At 37.1% G+C, this 22956-nt stretch overlaps 1 protein-coding gene across 1 annotated transcript in view; it reads right to left on the reverse strand.

The window, feature by feature from the left end:
• Nucleotides 1-263: 263 nt before the first annotated feature.
• FAXC (failed axon connections homolog, metaxin like GST domain containing) overlaps nucleotides 264-22956 on the reverse strand; it is a 78237-nt gene continuing 55544 nt past the window's right edge. Inside the window, exon 6 of the mRNA XM_003340471.4 lies at nucleotides 264-13199. Coding sequence (XP_003340519.1) covers nucleotides 12910-13199 — 290 coding nt within the window. The 3' untranslated portion in view covers nucleotides 264-12909. The remainder of the gene's footprint in view (nucleotides 13200-22956) is intronic.

Raw genomic sequence — 22956 nt, forward strand, 5'->3', positions numbered from 1 at the left:
ATGGTCCCAGGGAACAGATAGTAAAACATTCTTTCCTCCTCAAGGACTCCTAGGGCACAATGTTATATACATTGTCAGACTTGGTCACTGTATCAAGTGTTTTGTCCCTAATCTTTATTTGGGTTGGGGGTGGGAGAGAGTCTTCAGTGAGGGGGGAATTTTTCCAGAAATGCTGCAACAGAAAAACAAAAGACATTATTTTTTTTTTTTGCTATTGCTAAGGATCTGGACGCATTTGGAATAAAGACACAGAATTCAAGCAATTTCATATCCACTAATGATCATTTACACATCAGATACATGAAGCATTGAGACCAAATATACAGATTTTCACAGATTTATATACATAGTCATCAACCTAATGCACAATTCAAATCTATCTTACAATCAAGTATACAAGTTTAGATATGGCTTTATAAACTAGTAGTAATAACAGTGCCAACATAACTTGTTTCATGTAGGTCAAGAAGCAAACGATGGGCCGCAGGTTCCCCTAATTGAGAGTCCTTGGCTAGCAATATGTTCTTTTGTGATACTTACAAAAGGGATCCTACAGATAGATGTCTGTCCAAGCCACTCCCTAGGCATCAAAGGAACAGGGATTCTAATTAATTGTGAAATTGTTGGGTCTGCTATGTCTTAAAAGTTCTGAAAATTAAAAACCTGTCCACCTCAAGGACATATAAACACAAGGAATTACAAAAACAACAGAAGACATACATCTTTCTGAAACATGTCATCGGATTATATAGTCAGGGCCAGAAATGACTGACCTTAGAAGCCATCAGTCATTACCTATGGAGTCAAAAATAAGTTTTCTTTGAAAGGTGGCTAGAAGATCACAGTTGAGATTTCTTAGGGGATCTAGTCTTCACATAGACTATTTTTATTTAGTCTGTCTTGTTCTGATTGGGGATGGAAAAATCCTCAACAACATTGAAGACATACTCAACCTGATTTCTGTCAAATTTTTAATACAGATTTGCATACCTATATTTCAATATAATTTGTTTTCTTTGTAATTCTATGTATTTTATTCCATGTATTTTAAAATGTTGCCAAAGGGTTCCCTGACACACACAAATATGGTTAAGGACTCCAACTTTACACCATCCGGTACCCAAAATGGAGAAATGGAAGAACTCACAGAAAAGTTACTCTAAATCTTCCCACTCTCTGAATAAGAAATACATTTTTCAAATGCAAAACACAGTGCAGAAAGTCCATACTTCCTTTAGCCCCAGGTCCCATAGGTGAGTCTTTCCTCTTTTGCCATTTATACAGACTCACTAAAATTGCTAACTGATTGCTTCACAATCTAGAGGTACAACATCTTTGCCTTTTAGCCTAAAACTAGTGACATAGCATCTTAGATTTAGAGGTGGGAGGGATTTTATGGTCAGCTGGCTCAACCAAAACTATTTCCCTATTTTAGAGATGAAGAAACTGAGGTCCAGAAAGGTAAAATGAGGAGGTCCATTGGAAAAAAAGTGTTCAATCTAGAGCCTGCGGATCTGAATGCAAATCCCAGTTCTGCTACTTACCACCTGTTTGACCCTGGTCAAATCATTTAACTTCTCTGAGCCTTGATTTCCTCATCTATAAAATGAGAAAATTAGCCTAGATGACCTCCAACTCCCATTTGAGCTCTAAATCTATGATGCTATGACTTGCCCAGAGTTATCCAGAGTAACAGAACTGATACTCAACCCCAGATGTCTGACTCCAAATCTAGTACTCTTTCCACAAGGACCCTTCGATCTCATCTATTTAAGGATGTCTCCAATTATCTCTCAAAGAATGTTGCAAAACTCTCAAAACAAAAATCATTGAATTGGATTTTTTTTAATGTACATGATGCAGCATTTTTGAAGGGGTAGGGGGAAAACCTCAAAATCCAGAGATAAAGAGCTACAACTCCCCAAAAGTTGGGGTGTGTTCTAGAGGTCTAAAATTAGGTAGATCCAAGATGCTGAAAGGGTAGGCTGTATACGTGTGTACATGTATATCTGTGTATACATATATATGTGTGGATATTTTATACAATTGTGTATATAGACAAGTACATATGTACCTCTGAAGACATCCCTGGTTTCTTAACCAGTAAAAAATGAAGACAAATTACATTTGCATTAGTCACTTGTATACATGTAAGCAATAGCTCTGTGTATTAAGTACATTCATGTTCAACTTCTCAACCTACAGCTTTTCATTTGCTTGAGAGAATGCCAAATCCCAAGAAAACATGAGTCAAAGTTACCTGATATGAAACCCAGACCTTAGTTTCTTCACCCCTGGAGTTCACATGGATTGAACATAATTATTCCCACTCCTTCCACTTAATGTTACAATAGTACTGAATGAAGACCTCAGATCATCATTTTTCCAACTACCGCCATCCAGAAACCCCAGGCATCAGAACTTCCAGCTGTCAAGCATCCTATATAGGGCAGTTTCATTGGGAAGAACCTATGTGTGCACGAAAGCCTAATTCCACGAGGCTTCCTTACTTGAAGTAAACTCATTTTGACAGAAATAAGACGAATTTATCGCCACTGCTGGAACCTACGTCTCTTGCAAAGTTGAAAATTGTATTTAGCCCATTGCTGCAAAACATTTCAGATGCAATTTGTCAAAGGTAAAAATGAAACCACAGGGGCATGGTTTCTGTTTTAATGTGCCAAAAGAGACTTCTCAGGGAGTGTACCAATCAAACAGGAGGGGACACGTTTCATTCTACACAGCTTTAACAAAATAATAATGACGATAATGAATCCAAACAAAGGAAGAAAAATAGCTTTCCTTTCTGAAGGTCCTCCAAAAACATAATCATATTAGATTAGATTCCCTTTATAATTCTCCTCAGTAGCAACTAATTAAAATGGCACTTTAAGGTGTTAGAGACGACAAGAGAAAAAGAAATTGGTTATGATGAGGTTGTAAAGCAGGCAAAAGGCATTACATTTCCTTTCAGATGAAGACAGTTTTGTCCATGCACCATCCCTGAAAAAAATCAATGCCTGTTAAAAGAGGAAAAAACAAAATGCTGCATAAATGCTTGTGATCGTTTATGAAATGAATAATGATAAATATCTACATGCTTCTTTATATCTTAACTGGCTTATTATAGTCAAAGCTGTAAAGAAACTATTTTTCAAAAATTCATAATGGAAAAAAAAAAGGTAAGTAGCCAAAAACCTGGAGGAAAGGTTCTTCAGGCAACACCATCAAGAAAAAAAAAGAAAATTGAGACAAAAGTGACAAATTCAATCAACTGGTTTCTTTGTCTACCCAATAGATTTCTTGCATTGGATTAGACAATTGTTTGTGTTTTCATGTAGCCATCATCTTGGAACTGCACAATTTCAGCTATTTATTTTCACATTGACAATGTTAGCTTTTATGATGCAGACAGAAGAACGCAACCCGATTTCTATAACCTAATGCAAAGTGAAACAAGCAGATCTAGGAAGACAATGTTCATAATGACTACATCACAGTTGAAAGGAATAACAACCACAAAACAATTGACTATAAGGAGCTGGAAGAAATATGATCATTCCAAAGCCCATTCATGATTCCAGAGAATCGATGATGCAACATGTTGTCCATTACAGAGAGGTAATGGATTTAGGGTAAAGAATGAGGCATATATTTTTGAATGCAGCCATTTGAAGAATTTGTTTTGCTTGTCTACATTTATTTGTTACAAGAAATGTGTTTCATTCTTTCCTTTTTTACAGTGATGTGAGGTATGGGAGGGAGAGAAAATATATTTGTTCATTTTTTAAATTAGAAAGGTGATATGAAAAGTTGCATGTACTTTCCTATGAGGTCACTCTATTACTGGTTTTACCTAGTTAAAAGAGAGCTCTCATAAAGTGAAAATAATCTCTAAATATTTGTAATATAAAATTAAACACATACATTAAACTGAAAGTGACTCAGAAAAAGGAAATAAAGTTTATAAAATTATAAAGAACAAGCTTGGCCCTAAATAAGAATTATAAAAAGATACCTCCACACCCCCCTAAAAAAAATTCTTTGCAGAGAAGAGGTTTGGAAGGTGAGGAAAACTTGTATATCATCAGATTTTTTTATATGTTTATTGGTTCTGCAGAATATTTTTCTCTTTAAAAAAATCTTTATTACAAAAGATAACTCTCTGGGGAGGTGAGGGAGTAGAATATAAGAGAAAACACAGGTCACATAAAAACAAAAGATGTCAATAAAAAAAAAGGTTTAAGTGTTGGCTTTGGTTTATCTAGAAATTTGAGGAGGGGAAAAGTAAAGACAATCCTTGGGATACTTTTTAGAGCAATCCTTTTGTTTGGCAAAGCTCCATGGAAAGCTTTGTTCTAGTTCCTAAATCTAGTCCCAGCTTCCTGTGAGCCAAGAGCATTGGTGGCCACAATTCCTTAGGAAGCCACACACACCCCTATCCTCAGTCCTGGGTAATGCTAGAGTCACTCCTCAAGACAATCTTCATAACTAAAAAAACCTGCCTGGATTCCAAAGCCAAGAACCTTCCCAAAAGAGACATGAAGCAAGGACTAGGAAAGTCAAGAGCAAAAAAAAAAAGGAAACTCTTAGGAAGGGATTTAAAGGAAACAGACACAAATACACAGACACACAGACATACATATATACACACACGTAATACATACATTCATATATGTAAGCCTCTGCCACCGGCTACAAAAATTTAGCTATAATGAGTTACCACCAAACCATTACCTGATGTTTCCATCCTTTGTAAGTTATACTAATGCTTTGGGAAATAACCAGACCCTCAACACTTGGAACAAATTGCTTGCCAAGTATATGGATTTGGACTGCATACTTTCTATTTGATTTGACAACTATTTGATCCTCTTAAAGTAGCTAGCTAGTCATCAATCACATGATAGAAGAAAAGGTGTTTGCAGCATTAAAGTCGTGATGAGGAAAAGTCAACTAACCAGACCTGTCCAAATAACCTGAGTTGATTCGCACCAAAGGCATTGATTGACCTCTAGTTGAAAATAACATTCATATAAATGATCAGCACATGCTATGGTGTTTGACTCTGAGTCAGAGTTGAACCCTCTGTGATGCTTGTGATTATGTTCTATAGCACATCTAGTGCCATCAAAAGCATCACTGATCTTGAGCCTACAAAGAAAATATGTTATGAAATTTGAAGTAATCTTTTATTTCTCTACATGACTACCTAAAGTAAATTATAAAAACACTTGGGTGGAATATGAAAAAAGGGAATGCAAAAATAGTACCCAAATTAAAACAAAATATTTGCATTGTTGTCAGGTGCTGGGCAGTACCGGAAGAGTTTTTTTTAATGGAAACGTGCTAATTTCGTTGGACTAGTTTCCATTTCAAAAATGGAGTAATTCAGTAGCTCAATTTAATCAAATTTGGGGTTGTTCATCTTTCCTTTCTTTAGGAAGATAGAAATGCTCTAAGTTAGATTATAAATTATATTTCTTTATAATAGAACTTAGTTTGTTCTAAGAGATTTTAACATCAAATGTTTTCTAATTTTTACAAACATAAAAATGGGCAAAGTTAACTTATGCAGATTTTTCTTAGAATAAAGGTACTTGCTCAGTCTTCTTCAAAAAAACAAATAAATCAATAAATGGTCAGCACAAAGACCTGGATGAGGACAAGCTCTTGCAAACCTTGAAAGGGTAGGAATTCCTTTCCAGCCGATTTAGTCTCCACAAGCATTCTCTTAGTAGTCTGGGCTGTCCCAGCTAGAAAATTTGCATGCAGAAAGGAGTTCACTTGACAGGATCCATTTGGAAAACATTCTCATGATTTAAATCAAATTTATTTCATATCCAAATATTTGAATCCACTTATTCCTCGTAACTATCCAGGGTTGCTCTGCATGACTCCCCTCCACACATACCTACTCTTGCCCCTCGTTCTTCCTCACCTCCACCTTTGGGAATCTCGGATTCCCTTCAAGACTCAGTCTCATAGTCATTTCTATAGGAAGCCCTAATGAATCTCCCTAAGTGCTAAAGGTCTCCCCCCGCAAACTACCTATATTTACTGTGTGTATAATCTGTATGTATTTACAAATAGACATGCTTTCTCCACATTTGGAATTTATATGAGTTCATGGAGAGCAGGGACTGCTTCACTTGTGTCTGTATCACTAGCCCTTAGCATGATGTGGGGACTGGAGTGGTTTGCCATTTCCTTCTCCAGCTCCTTTTTTCAGATGAAAAAACCAAAGGGATACAGGGTTCAGTGACTTGTCCAGGATCACACAAGCAGTATCTGAAGCTAGAGCTGCCCTTCTTCACCCAGAGTAAATCTTTAACTAATGTTTACTCATCACCTGCTTGACGAACTAGATCATAGGATCAAGAACTGGATTTGGACCCTATACTTTCTATTTGACTTGACAAATATTTGATCTTCTTAGAACCTAAGCAATTGAGTTCAACCCCCTTGTTTTTCAGAGGAAATGTAGGGCCAGTGTAAAATGGCTTGCCTAAAGTCACACAGCTAATAATGAACAGAGCTAAATTTTGAACAATGTTAAGTCTTCCAACTCTGGGACTAATATTGTTTCCACTCTATCACATAGCCTGTTGCTATACTAGCTATTTGGATCATGTGGTTTTTTTAAAAACTAAAAATCTTTTAATTTAAAAAGTTTCTTTATCAGAATACTAAATGAGTCTATTCAAATCTGAAGATTCATAACTATTTTCCCATGTTCTCTTTTAGGTCTATCCCTTCCCTGTCTCCCAAAACACAAGGAACTTTGCATTCCTGTTTGGATTCATTTTGCTTAATTTTTTCCCAACGTATCTCTCCTTCCTGCACTATAGGTGGGGGATAAATGTACAATGAATTTAAATAGCACAATTTAGTACTAAAATTTGAGTTCCATTTCAAGCTTTAATTGCATCTTACATAAGTGTTCTCTCCACTGTACCAGGATAATACATGGTATAAATTCAGGGAATAGAAAGATCTCTATAAAATGAAATAATCAGAGGTGGCTTCATGGTAGAGAAAAACCTGGTGCCAGACCTTAAAGGGGAATTATGATTAGATAAGGAGAAGAAAGAGATGAGGACAATCTAGGAGAGGAAGTGGTGTGACCCAAGGTACAGAGATTTGCAAATGCAAGGTGGCTAGAGGAAAAGACTTATGCAAGGGAAGAATGGTGCATTAATAAATACCTGGAAAAACAAATTAAGGGTCAGATTGTTATTGGGATTAAATATTAGGCTAAAGATTTTTTAACAGCTTTAATGTCCCCTTTATGATGAAGGCTTTTGACCAAAGGAATGACATGATGGAAGAAGAGGTTTCAGCAAGTTTAATCAGGAAGGACTGGAGTGAAAAGAAGAGATTAGAGACAGGGAGATGAGCTAAGAGATTAGCAGAAAAATCTAGAAGCAAGATTATGTATTGGAGTCTGATTTTTGGTGGGAAATGTTAGCATTGTTGCTGTTGTTCAACTGTTTCTGCCAAATCTGACTCTTCCTGACCTATTTGGGGTTTTCTTGGCAGAGAACCTAGAGTAGTTTGCCATTTCCTTCTCTTAGCTCCTTTTCCATAAGGAAACTAAGGCAAACAGAATTGAGTGACTTGCCTAGGATCACATAACTAGTAAGTGTCTGAGGCCAGATCTGAGCTCAGGTCTTCCTGATTCCATGCCCAGCACTCTATTCCATTTCCCCATCTAGCTGCCCTTTTGGGAAGAATTATGAGAATAAACTTGGAAGACACCCTGAAAAAAGAACAGAAGGACTTCATGGCTGATTCAATATGGCAAGTGAGAGAGGAGAATCAAAGAGGTCTGGGGGCCTCAGAGACCAGGAGAAAGGTAACATCATTAAAATAAACAGGAAAATTCAAAGGGAGAGTCATTTGGGGTGTGAGGGAGCAAGATCAGGGGAGTCTACTGAAAAGAACATTGGACTAAATGTCAAAAAATTTCAATAATAGTCCATAACCTGCTACTTCCTAGCTGTGACATTGGAGAAATTCCTCATGTCTCTGGGCCTCTGAATTGTTGACTAATAAAACTATGAAATAGGTGCAGGCACAGTGAATTTTAGTTAATATATTATACGATTTGTAAATTCTGTTCCTTCAATCTTTGGGACAGTTTGTACATAACTTCCAGATTGCCTTTGGCAATCTTATTTCCTCCTAAAACTTACTTACTATATTGACTAGAAGGGGAGGAAAGTAGGGGGAGGAATGGTCAGAGAAACCAGAACTAGATACAATTTTAATATGGCCTGTAAAAGAAAGGGCCTGAATTCACTAATCTCAAAGATCTTTTTCCATTCTAAGAGAGTCTGATTCTTTTTTCTTTTTTTAATTTTTCCATGGTTACATGAATTAAGAGCCTACTTCTATGCTTTCTTTTGATTTGTCAAGCAAAAAACTCTGACATTCTTTTATTTTTTTTAATTTTATTTAATTAGATGATTTAGAATATTTTTCCATAGTTACAAGACTCGCGTTCTTTCCCTCCCCTGCCCCCCCCACCCCTTCCCATATCTGATGCACAATTCCCCTGGAAAACCCTGACATTTTTGCCCTCAATTCTGCCTACTCTTGCCTTTCTACAGATATCCTCACGTACAGTAAATAAGAGATGTAACTAATAAATTCCCTGATGCGCAAGTGTTCCTAGCATTCCACAAAGTTAGTTCTAACAGTGTTCACAAAGGATTAATGTTGAATTTCCTTGTTCATATGTGACAATTATTATCTCTAGGATAAAAGAGAAATTCATCCGTTTAGCTTTTTAAAACCCATCACAACTTAGCCTCAGTCTACCTTTCCAAATTCCTTATAAATTCTTCCCATTTCTGCACCCTCTGATGCAACCAAACTGGCTTTTGTACTATTCTTTATAAAGATAGCACCTCTGTCTGCCATCTCAAGGCTTTATCCCAGATGTTCCCCATGCCTAGAAATGCCCTCCCCCTTCGCTTCTACCTCAGAATCCCTTTTCTCCTTCAGCTCTCAGCCCAAGCATTACTTCTCCTAAGCCATTTCCTGAACCCCTCAACTGCTAATGCCCTTAATTCCTGTTACTACTTTCAATTTATTTATTATTCTGCTTATACTTTTTAAATGTGCACTTCTGAGAGAACAGACACTGCTGGAGAGCTGTTGCTGCTTCATTTTTTACTTTTTATCTTTAGTATCTGGCACAGAGTGAGGTACATGGTAGGTTCTTAATAAATGCCTGTTGACTGGCTTAACTTCTTTATAAAGGAATGATGCACCCTCATTGATGTCTCATTAAAATTAACACTGTGAGGTTCATTAATTTTAATAAGGCAATCACAAGATCATAGATTTAGAGCTGAAAGGGACCTCAGAAGTCATCTCGTCCAATTCACTCATTTTATAGAAGAGAAAGCTGAAATCCACACAATTTGGTGACTTGCCAAAAGTCACACAGGTAGTAAATACAGACGCGGGATTTGAATTCAAGTGTTCTGACTCTAAATTCATTATACTCTCCCCTCCACCAGGCTGATTGGGGTTCATTTGGGGCTGTCATTGTTTTTTGCCAGGGTAAGTAAAGGGTATGGTTGGCTCAAGGATCTTCTGACCCCCGCAAAAGACATCTGTGGGAAAATGCCTCAAAATATAGACAAATGATCCAAGATCTTAAAGAGAGCTGTCCCTACTGGCTTCCCAAATGTCAAGACCTTCTTTGTAAATAGCCCTTCCAAATCCAGATTTAAAAGAAATGAAGCTCAAAAAAATAATAATAATAAAATTAAATAAAATAGTAAAAAAAAAAGAAAGGAAGCTCTAAAAAAAGTTTGGGGAGCCTCATATAAAAGCCTGCTGCAAGTTACAGACACTACAGTGAATGTAAGTTTTGCTTTAGACTTCACCTTGCAGAAGGATTACATAGTTAGGTTAGTCAGTTGTCAAAGTCAGATTTCCTATTACGTGAACAACTGTGATTTAGAGAGACATGAACTCTCATTAAGGTCCTCAAAGAGAAATTCTGATTCAAGCTCCTGTGTAAGATAGCTTGAAAAAAATCACCTGAAATAAATTCTTTTCCATCCACACTTGGGAAGCTGGATCTCCATTCAATATTCTTCAAGTTAGAGGTTCACAGCACACAGCTGCCTATGTATGAGTGTGTTTAGCACTTCATAGAGTTCACACACACACACGCAGAGGGAACTATTCATAGACTTATTGGTTTAGCCCCCACAGGAACCTTAATGGTCATAGAGTGCAAATATGCATTTCACCCATGAGGAAACTGAACCGGTTAAGTAACTGACTTGCCCAAGGTCACACAGGCAGAAATTGGCAGGACTGGGGTTGGAAACCAGATCCTCTGAGCCCAAACTCTTTTCCCACTGTACCACACTGTCTTCCTCAGGTTGTAAGCAGATTTTCAGATCATTTTATCACCAACTCAAAACCAAGGAAGGTTTCCAACTCCCCCACTGACTAAAATCTCTAAAATGGTTCTCTTTTCCATAAATATGGCTGGTTACCAAACCAATGATGGCAAGGCATTATTTTAAAGAAATATATATATCGCCTATATATTCATTATGTTCATCTTTCCTTGTCAGTAGTTTATCCACATTCCAGCTAAATTAATCCCTAGCAAGCCACTCCCAGCAGCATTCCATGCCTGGTCTGAAAGGTGACAAGGGAAGAGCACCCTCAAACAAACTTCGAAAAACACTCCAAATAGAGTTGGTGAAATTGATGGTGTTCCATGCTCCAATTACCCTTCCTACATTTGCTCCATAAAAACCAAGAGTTTCATCAGATAGAAATGATTCTGATCAGATGTTAGCACTAGAAGCCTTTCCAGTCATTCCTGGAGGCAATTGCCTGTGAAATAAACCTCTCTGATCTAACCCTGTTTCCAGGGCTTTTGCTATATGGACCCTACACGGGTGCTAATGGTTGCCTAGAGAGCCACAAATGCTCTTCCTATTTCCCTTTTATGATTCAACTATAGTTCCATAAGGACTATCTTACAAAAACTATATTTGAGATAAAAACTTGAGGCAAGAAATTGGTCTGCAATGACCATTTAGGTATCATAATATAAGATGCTGCCTCTCTACCAACCCCCAAATCCCCATGGAATCATTACCTTGTGGAATCCTTACCCCTTTCATAAGCCCGAAGGGGGATAATTAGTTCATTTGCAACTACAGGTGCTGCCTGGAAGGGTAGATCTTTTTAGCCTATTCGTCCACATCTCTAGCCACAACCCCAACAATCTGAACCAATAACTAGAGGTGACTTTAAGGTCTCTCCTGATTGTTTTTCAAAAATTCTTAAACCCAAGTTCCTATGAATCAACAAAAAACATCATTATCAGGAGAAATGATACCTCTAAAAACTATATCAATGAAGCTCAGCATTTCATTAGATTCTGTGGGAAGAACAAATCATTTAAGAACACTAGATTAGCCTCTTTCTTTGGGCTATAAACTAACATATCAGAAAAGTCACATTAGGAAAACTGTGTAGCACCCCTCTAATATTGTAGTGCCCAGAGTAGTGCACTGATATGCAATAAGATGACTCCCTTCCTACTGTAACTTTTCATCATCTCCCACAAAGCATTGGTTTTGTTTTTCAGTTTTTAAAGGAATGTTTGTTTGTTTGTTTGTTTTTTAAAGTAGGCAAAAACTGATTGCCAAAATCTATAAAAGTCTCCTTTATCTCCATCAGACATAGGGTCTTCCTGTACTTTGCTGCCTTAAAAAAAAATGGCAACCTACTATCTTGGGGTGGAAGAGACGTGGATATTGGGTCCCTCTGAGGAAAAACAAGGAAAAACACTATTCTTCAAGGACACGGAAAAATATTAGAATGTTTCCAGCTGTCCTGTGGTTTGCAGCATTCTTTCAAAGAAAGATTTCAAGCAAAGTTATGAAAAGGAATGATGGTAGACAGAGCCATAACTGCCCCTACCTGTGCATACACTTCACCTGCTAGGATAGCACCCCTGACCATCTGACCAGTGGATGCATTAGAACTCCTTTTCCCTCTCTCAATGTCTCTCACACACATGAATCACAAAGACAAATGATATTTTGTGTCTATGTAGCGCCTTTTTTCCCAAGGGTACAAGGCGCCTTTTTGAATCTCATGAATCCTCACAACATCCCTGTGAGGTAGGTAGGTGGAAATTATTATAATCCCCATCTTACAGGCAGAGGAGACTGAGGCACACAAAAGTTAAGTGACTTGTCCAAGGTCACACAGCGAGTCACTGGCAGAGCTTAGAAGAAGCATATTCCTGATTAGCACCTAGCACAGTGCTTTGCACACAGTAGGAGCTCAGTAAATACTTGTTGATTTGATTTATGCTGCCTTTTGGAACATACAATTCACATACACACAGGACACACAGCCACCAGGAAAATTTTGTTTTAAAACCTACATTTTTCCATTTTGACATCTTACAACCATTTCCACTACAGGCAGATGTAGGAATTCCAAGCAGTCCTCTTTCAACTAAGATCTTGACCTCCTTTTTAAAGAGGCTTTTCCTATGTATTTCCCTGTTGGCCCTTTCTCTGTTCTCCCTGCACCCAAACTGACTGGGATATTGGTTTTCTCACGAAAACAAAAATGGATTTCAGGAATCATGCTGACTCTGTTTAAATGGAGCCATCTGAATGACTTCTTTTTCCGCTACTTGTGGGTTTTGTCTTTGTTGTCTTGGTCTTTTTTTACAAAAAAAAGAAATAAGGCTGACCTAGTCCAGTTAACATGAGAGAACTGGACGGACCACAGACCAGGAGCTCTCCCTCCCTGCAGGGTCTGGTTCTCTACCTGGGAACACTGGACTGACCCCAAGAGGTGACAGCTCTGAGAAAAAAGGGTCCGCGGACCTGAGCATCATTTGCATTGTTCGTGGTCTATGTAGTCGTCCATGTCCACATCAGAATCAAAGAGGGAGTGCCCAGTGAAGTCTGTGTCCGGCGTACGGGATATACTGTTCTCTGCCCCTTCGTCATCAAAGGTTTCTGTCCTTGAGTAAAAGCTGAAATCGGGCAGCGGGGTGTGTGTCTTGCTGCCTTCGCTGCTTTCCTCAGACTCATAGATGGTGTTGTCATCGTCGTGGTGCCACTCTGGCCAGAATTTCCTCCTTATTCTTTCACAATACATAGCCAGGTTAATCAGTTCTCCTGAAATGGAAGAAGATAAAGGTTAGTTCTCGGAGTCATCAGCCTTCCTGTGCCACCTGGACAATGGAGAAAACAGACCCTTCACAAGGTAGACATTTTCAAACATGTCATAATCCATTTAAAGAAATGGATGGATGGGATGGACTAAAACATACAGGTGTGCCCCTGCCTCTGCTGATTTAGTATCCCCTGATTCAGGATCCACTGATTTGGTTACCCATGGCTTAACCTGGGGGAAAAAAATTTTTAAATTGGAAAAATTTGGAAAATTCTGGAAAATAAACAAATACATTTCAAACCACCCACCAAGCGAATCCAAGCTGTCACATGGTGAAGTCCACCAGCTCAGGATGACTTATCTCCCTCCTATTCCCACACTTTCATGGGAAACTTTCCTCTAATCTGCCTCTAACATTCTCTGATCCCACTTATATTAGTGTTATCAGAGTGCCTTTGTTTAAGAAAGCCCTTATTTAATAATAATGCAGTAATGGCCCCAAAGCACAAAAGCAGTGGTGCTGATAGTGCCCCCACCCCCTCAAGGGCTAATTTGGAAATCCAATGATTCAGTTACCCTCAGTTAACAGAAAATGGGTCTCAGAATGTATCTCCAGCAATCCTCATATATATGTATATATATATATATATAATCAGCAATTATGAATAGAATGTCCAAAAATAAATAGAAGTTCAAACTTAGAATTATTAAGACCCAGGTTCAAGTCCTACCTCAGTTACATAGTAGCTGTGCAACCACAAGCAAACCCCCCAGAGAAGCAATATGTGATATAGATAACAGACAGAAATGAACTTAAGAATTGAGAAGCTCTAGGTTCAAATTCTACTATAAGCATTTACTAGCAGTGTGATCCTAGGCAAGTCATTTTAAGCTCTCTGAGCCTCCGTTTTTTTTAATAAAACAAAGGATTTAGAATCATTGACTAATAAAGTATTTTTTTGTTCTAAATTTAAGATCCAGGAAGCCAACCACCCCAAGACTATCAGTTATAGACAGTGAAGAGAGTGTTCACACAAGAGTTCCCTACACTGATGAAATCACAGGTCCAAGCAAAATAAAACATGTGTTGGCATAGGATGAATGAAACCTGAGATCTTAATCATTCATTTTGACAGAGATGATCAGTGGACAGGAAAGTATATTGGGAAAAACCCTGAATCTGGAGTCAGAAAAACCTGTGTTCAAATTCTGATTCTAATGTTTACTTCCTGTGTGACCCTGGATAAGGCACAATCTCTCTGGACCTCAGCTCTGTCACCTGTAAAATGAGAGGGTTGAACAACATGATTGCCCAGGCTCTTCCAGCTCTAAGTCTATTATGACCCCATCTAAGATCCTAAGAAGAACAGAAGATTCAAAGCAGTAGATAAATGCCTATTTATGCGACTTCCTAATACATGTTATATTTGGAAGTGGGGCAAAGAAAACATAACAGTTCCAGATCTCTATCACTAGAGAGAATATTGACATTGATGAGATCACATATCCATGAATTATTAAAGTAAATTCTCAGGTAATAGAATTGTCCAAAGATAGCCCAGAAACATGCTAGGAAAAAGTCTTTATCAAATTAAAAACTTAAGTAAAAATAATCCAGAAAGTAGATAATGGTATATTGACTTTATAGATAATGACCAATAATGAATTTTCAGAAACAACCATTCCCAGTTATAGAATGTTACCGAATCACTAGAATCAATCTCTTCATTCTCTAAATTTAGTTTTTAAAAGTATGACTCAAAGGAAACTAACTGTGCCATGAAAAAATAGATATTCAAAAGATAAGCATTCAAGGTTTAGGAACAAATAGTTTTCAGGGAAAATGCAGATGATACAACAACTATAGTTTCTTAAGTGCTTCAATTTATAAAAAATAAAAGAATTTCAAATCAAAACAACTCCGGGGTTTCTCTTCACACCCATACTATTGACCAAGCTGGTAAAAAACCAGAAGCAATCGATGTTGGGCAGGTCAGGAAGTCAGTCACTCTAATGCACTCTTGAAGAGAACTGTAAATAATAATAATGATGGCTTCAGCTAGCATGTCCATATTCCTTTAAGGTGTACACATCATCTCATTTGATTCTCACCACAACCATAGGAGGTAAGTGCTATTATTATCCATTTTATAAATACAGAAACTGAGGTTGAGAAAAATTAAGTTGCTTTCCAGGATCACATTGCTAGGAAGTTTCTGAACTCAGATCTTCCTGATCCCAAGTCCAGAACTCTCAAATAATGTGTCACCTCGCTATGAATTGATCCAACATTCTAGAAAATTATTTGTAATCAAAGAGGAACTAAATTACTTTTTCCCCTTTACCTTAGTTGTTCTATCCCTAAGCAGATATGCCCAGGAAAGTCAAATAACAAAAAGGTGTTATTTATACTGAAATATAGGGTAGCTAAGTGGCACAGCAGATAGAGTGTCAAATCTGGAGCCAGAAAGACTCGCCTTCCTGAGTTCAAAACTGGCTTCCAACACTTACTAACTGCATTACCCTAGACAAGTCACTTGACCCTGTTTGCTTCCATTTCCTCATCCATAAAATGAGCTGGAGAAGGAAATGGCAAACCTCTCCAGCATCTTTGCCAAGAAAACCACAAAGGGGTCATGAGAAGTCAGACACAACCTAAACGACCAAACAACAAAGTATTAAAATATTCATAACAATTGTTTTTCTAGTAGCAAAAAAAAAACTGGAAATTTTTAAAGTGCTCATTGACCAAGGAGTGACTATATATGTCATATGACCACAATATGGAATATTACTACATCATAAAAAACAATCAAGGGAATTCAAAGAATCAAGGTATGGTTTGAGCAAAAAGCAAGAAATAAGGAATTAAACACTCCCATACATACAATAAACATAATCATGTAAATGAGTTCCTAATATTTGCTACCTGAATGACCTTGGACAAGTCACTGAATCTCCCAGGGCCTCAGTTTCTGCATCTTTAAAATAAGGGGGATGGATTACATAGTCTGTGCGGTCCCTTCTAGTTCTACATCTATGATCCTCTTGTTCTTATAAACACTAAAAGGCAGCTGAATTCAGAGTACTTGTAATCAGCATTCTGAGTCATGGGTAAAAGAGGATGAAACCTATTTCTCTCATTAGTACAGGGAGGGATAGGATAGGATGAGGGGCTACAAGTATGGAATCTTGCAAATCCTTTAAGTTTTTTTGTTCATCAGTTTTATGTTATTTTTCTCAAAAAAAAAAAAGCTCACTGTGGGAAAATTATATTGGGAAAATGGGCAGGGGTGGAATATACACTGAAAGAGAGAAAGAAAGAAAGAAAGAGAGAGAGAAAGTGAGAAAGAAAGAAAGAAAGAGAGAGAAAGAGAGAAAGAGAGAGAGAGAGAGAGAGAAAGAGAGAAAGAGAGAAAGAGAGAGAGAGAGAGAGAGAGAGAGAGAGAGAGAGAGAGAGAGAAAGAGAGAAAGAGAGAAAGAGAGGAAGAAAGGAAGAAAGGAAGGAAGAAAGAAAGAAAGAAAGAAAGAAAGAAAGAAAGAAAGAAAGAAAGAAAGAAAGAAAGAAAGAAAGAAAGAAAGAAAGAAAGAAAGAAAGAAAGAAAGAAAGAAAGAAAGAAAGAAAGAAAGAAAGAAAGAAAGAAAGAAAGAAAGAAAGAAAGAAAGAAAGAAAGAAAGAAAGAAAGAAAGAAAGAAAGAAAGAAGAAAGGAAGAAAGGAAGGAAGGAAGGAAGGAAGGAAGGAAGGAAGGAAGGAAGGAAGGAAGGAAGGAAGGAAGGAAGGAAGGAAGGAAGGAAGGAAGGAAGGAAGGAAGGAAGGAAGGAAGGAAGGAAGAAAGGAAGAAAGGAAAAGTAGATAGTCAATTGATTTAAAAGACTAATTTTAGGGAGAAACAAAAAAGATAGGTACATTGTGCTTTTTTCCACCAGATGGCAACATTGCTCATGACAATATATAGAGAGTGTGCAGTTCTAAGCTATGAAAAGCTTAAAACTCCATTAACACTAAGACTTTGGGAGCCACACACACATAAAACACAAATATATTTGCATTTGTGGCTAAACATATTTTTATTGTGTATACTTGAAGCATACATATATGGGTATAATTTTCTTGTGTAGAACTTCACACCTAATATAGCTTTTTTTGTATCTTTCTAGGAAAGTCACAAGCATATAATATAAAACTCTTGGATATTCTGGGAGAGGTTTTAAAATACACTATTCCTAATTATGGGTTAACAAACAGATTTATGCCTTGGCTACCTAGAATTCCACCAACTAGGTCCCTCAGAAAAACAGAATCTTTGCTGCATTCATACTTTTAGGAGGAAAAAAGGCAAGTGATTTACAAACAAAAACAAGAAACCTTAAAGGAGATGTCTGAAGACATTCCGTGTTTAACCCATCTCCCTTCATCTTCTACACTAATGACCCACAGCACTACAAAGTCCTGACTCATCCAAAGACAATCTCAATGCACTCAATATCTTTTACTTACAAAAGCAGGAAGTGGAACTAATGCATTTTTACAATAATGTATTATTCATTTAAATAGCAACAAAACTAATACATTTATAGCTGTTTAAATTTTGAACCATATTTCTGTCATAAGTTTCTCCTTCTTTAGGATCTGTTTTCTATTTATTTATTTCTGTATTCATTCTTTGTATACACCTTCCATTTTTATAACTTTAGGTAGGGTAGAAATGATGATGTTTTAAATATTTAATTTTTTAAATGCCACAAGGGGTTGAAATAAAAGTTTATTAATTAACCATCAATAAATTGAATTCTCATAGAATCTACACATAAACATGACATTAGACCTACCCCTTCATTTTACAAAGGAAGAAACTAAGGTTCTAAAAGATTGAGCATATTGGCCAAGCAATAAAACCAAGACCCAAACAAGGGTCAATCAGTCATAGTACCCCTACCCAAGCATTCCAATTAACCAAAATTACATAGATCTTAGACACCTGCACTTTTTTTAAAAGTTGTTCCCAACTGTAAGGTCCAAGTCATTATAACCAACAACAATTGTTATATGTTAGTAACAACTATGAAAAAAGTTTCATTTAAATCTAACAGAAATATGTGCATCCTATATGATAATACAGAGTATGTTTTATGATGGTGGGAAGGCAAGGAGAAAATTATTTGTACATTTATATACATATAAGAATTCCTTATTGGCAAATCCAACCATAGAGAAATTTCAAATCTGGGACATTTTTCCTTAAATGTAGAAGAAAAGTTTCAGAATTTCAGACAAATATTTGTGCCTAAGAGTCAACGAGTCATTTAGTCAGTGAACAAGTATTTATTAATCACTGCATGTGATTAGCTGTGCTAAATAATGGGGATAGAGAAAAAGACAAAAGCAGAGTCTCTTCTCTCAAAAAACATGCATTCCAAGAGAGGAGATAATACATAACTATGAGCATAAAAAATATTATATATATACACAGTGCACATGAAAGGTCATCTCAGTGGGTAGGGTTTGGAAAGTGAGTGGAGAGAGAACTCAGAAAGACAGCATTTTACCTGAGTCATGGAAAAGGGGGAAGTTAAGTCAGAGGTGAGGACAGACAGCATTCCATACATGGGAATAAATGCAAAGGGTCAAAAGAGAGAGTGTTGTAGATGAATAGCAAGAAGTCGGTGTAACTAGATGGCAAAGGGTATGGAGGGAAATAAAATAAAGAAACAACCAAAAGTCAGAAAGGCACATGGTGTAAAAGCTAAACAGATGACTTTATGTTTGATCTTGGAGGTAATAAGCAGAATTTCCCAAGTAGAGATGGCAAAGTCAGACCTATGTTTTAGGAAAACCATTTTGGCAGCTGAGTATAGGATGGAATGGAGTGGGAAGAGACTTGAGCCAGGAAGACCAATGAGTAGGCTATCCGAATAGTCCAGATGGAAGACGATAGCTGGACAGGAGGAGACAAATACAAAACATGCTGTAAGGGTAAAAATGGCGTGCTAGGGCAGCATATGACCTATGTGGGGTAAGTGTGAGTTAGGCATCAAGGGTGACACCTAGAAGGACCATGATGCTTTCAATAGTAATATCCTAGTTGGGAGGAAAGAGGATGGGGGACAGGGAGAACATTGATTCTGTTTTGGAAGAGTTATGATTAAAATGTCTATAGGTCATTCAATTCAAGATGTCCAAATGAAAGCTGGTAACATGGGATTGGAAGTAAAGAGAAAGATCAAAGTTGAACATAAAGATTGGGAACCACTGTGTAGAAATGATAGTTAAACCAAGAGAAGCTAATGAAGTCACCAAGCAATACATTCTCCTACTAGAGGAGAATAAGAAATGGTCAGATCGTGAAGAGTAAAACTCTCAGAAGATGGTAGTGTTGCAAAATCCTAGAGTGGACAAAGTATCCAGGAAAAGAGTGACTGACAATGCCAGAACCTCAGAAGGGTCAAAATGCATGTGAATTGAGAAAAGGTCATTAGAAATGGCAACTAAGAGATTATTTGTCATTTTAGAGGAAGAAACTTTAGTTAAATGAGGAGGTAGAAAGCCAGATGGCATAGCCTCCAAAAAGAGATCCATAATAATTCAAAAGATTTCAGCCTAATCATTCACTTAGGATAAACTAAGTGGATGAAGAATGCCTATTGCCAAGTTTTTGTTATGCAACTGAATTGACAATCTATAGAAGTCATCCAATAGGATAAATATCTCTTGAAGAGAAATTACAAATGGACAAGGAGTTAGGGCCAGAATTTAACAGGAAGAAAATAGGCTAGATTGTCTTTGGGAATTTGGAAGATCATTTTAGTGACTCCAAAAGTTTTCCAGAAAAAATGGTCCCATCTTTTTAATATAAGTATTCTTTGGGTTTGTGAGTTCTGGGACTCTACTCTCTAAATGATTTGAGGATTTGAAGTTCCTGGAGAAGGCCACAACACATTACAAATAAGGAATTATAAAGGGAAAAACAGTATAAAACATACCATCAAAGAAATGTCCAAGATTCTTTAAAAAAAAGATTGCTCACAAGGCAAGAGAAAGGGATAACTGACAAAAAGTCCATTTTTTACTGGTATCCATGAAATGTGAAGAAACAAGAGGAAGGTACCCAACATGCTAGCAGACCTACTACAGCAAATTTATAGGATTTGCTGTTGTTCAATAGCTCAATCGTGTCTAACTCTATGTGGCCTCATGGACAAGTCCATGGGGCTTTCTTGGCAAAGATACTGGAGTAATTTACCATTTCTTTTTCCAGCTTGCCCTCCTTTTACAGATGAGGAACTGAGGCAAATAAGGGTTAAGTGACTCAGAGGGTCACAAAGCTAGTAAGTGTCTGAGGCCAGATTTAAACTCATATCTTCTTGGCTCCAAGCTCCACTCTAGCCACTACATCACCCTGCTACCCAAAATCACTGGGAATATATGGACAAAAGTTGCAGAAATGGGCAAACAAAGGTTTCAGGCTACATCATTGGTGCATATTACAGGGATGAGATTATAGATCCAATATTGGAATAACATTTTCAAAGACGGAATTCACATTTATTTAAATAGCGTCTTTAAAATTAAAACAGAAACTATTATTCAAAAACTTAAAATATCCTGAGATGCTGCATCTGGTCATCATAGCTTTAAAAAAAAAAATCAAAAGATTGCTAAAACCTCTTGGTATGGATGCTGAAATGACAGGACTTAGATCAATGAGTGATAGCCCAGAATCAGAAATGTGGGCTCCCTTTCCAGAGGCAATACTCATGACCTGCAGCCAAATGTTTAATGTCTCAAGAACTCAATTTCTTCATCAGCAAAATAAACCAGAGAACCTTTTCTGAAGAGTGATACCAATTTAATGGGGCACCGCAGCACCCTAACAGCTATGAGAACCATTTCGATTTTAACAGCTTTCCCTACGGAGCTCTGAGGAAGGCAACATTGAGTACCTTAGTACCTCATGATGGGCAGGAAAAGAGAGTGTAGGAGGAAGCAGGAGCTGTCACATTTTCAACCACAGTATATTTACCTCCTCCAGAAAATCTCTGGACTAGAAAGATGTTTAGGAAGTCATCTTAACCATTTACTACATTGAAGTCTTAAAGCCCTATCAGACAAAGAATATAAATTCTGATGTGCATGTATCTATAGGTTTCTTACCCTGCCAATCATCCTTGATAACTGCTCTTGGCAATTAGAAACCCACTGCTTTTGAGAAATTCTTCCTTATATATAAGTTGAATCTCTTGCACTACCATGTAAAAGTCAATTTGCTTTTTTTTTTTTTTACTGTACCAATGATTTCACTGGTTTAGGGAGCATCCCTAAGAAAGGGGGAAATGAAGAACTTCCTCTCCCAGAACTATCAGTCAGTACTTTCTCTGAAACTTAGTTTTAGAAGATTGATCGGGTCACACAGGCAATACATCAGAAGTGTAGTAGAGACATAGGGAGAGAGAGAGAACTTATAAACAGGTACTCTCTCTGTATTTGTATTTCCAGAACTTAGCACTGTGCCTGGACCACAAAAAGTGCTCCATATATCCTTGCTGTCTGAATGGACAGCTAACTACGATTTAAATCCATGTCTTTCCTCCTTCCAGCTCTCTATCCACTACATGACCCTATGTCTCATTTTCTCTCACTCTTTTAAAGTGTTCTCTAGGATCAATGGACTGAATCCAAATGACCCTTGTTTTAGATATTTATAACAATTTGAATTTCTATCTGTTTTTTCTTTATTGACTTTTTATCAAAACTGCTTTAAAGGGTGATACATTATATGTTAATGAATTTATTCATACAAAATTATTTCATTTTAACACATTATAACTGCAAAATTACAACAAAGAAAATCTTTGTTCTGTGACCTTGGAAAGTTATTTCTCTACAGATAGAATTTCTAAGGACTTCTCAAGTATTAAGATCCAGAAGTTCTATAAAAATTGCCCTGAATTATGTATTTCTAATTAACTTTGGATGCTTCTCAGATCCAAACACAATTTTATGACTGATGAAATCAAATCGGTGATGAATGGAATTAAACTTGAACTAGTTAGCAATCCATTTAGACAAGCATTTATTAGGAGAAAGGGGAAAGAAGGGTGTGATCATTTGCATATCAATTGCTATGTGCCAGGCACTGTTAAATGTTTTCTTTTTTTTTTAAACAAAAATGTTGTCATTTGATCCTTGCAAGAATTCTGCAAGGTAGATGCTATTAGTCTCCCTATTTTGCAGTTGAAGAAACTGAGGCAATGGAGAAAAATCCCAGACCTAAAAGGGGGACAAGGAAAAGATACCAGCATCTTCAAAATTCCATCATTAAAATACAAATACTACTCGATGTCCGTTGGTCTTATACACCATTATTAGGTAATATATTAGTTAACAGTAAGCACTTCAGGAAATTAGATAATAGACAGGAGAGGACAAAAATGGGACCTACAATAAATGCTTGGAAGGAAGATAACAATAAGGACTCTGAGAAAGGTGGAAGGGTGCACAGACATCACCATGAGAGAGAACCAAAGGCAAACTGTTACTTCATCATTTGGCCCAAGGACATCACTGTCCAAGCTTCTCTTCATTCATTTCCAAGACAAAGGTGACAAGCTAGCCAGAAGTACTGATAAATACTACTGCTAAGTAGCCATACTAGAGATAACTACTGAAAACTGAGCTACACATCCAACACTATCAATCAATAGACTTATATATTTGTATTTGCAAGAGTAGGGGAGTTGGTTAGGGGACATAAGGGGTG

The sequence above is a fragment of the Monodelphis domestica genome, chromosome 2 (genome assembly GCF_027887165.1).
Source record: "Monodelphis domestica isolate mMonDom1 chromosome 2, mMonDom1.pri, whole genome shotgun sequence".
Lineage (NCBI taxonomy): Eukaryota > Metazoa > Chordata > Mammalia > Didelphimorphia > Didelphidae > Monodelphis > Monodelphis domestica.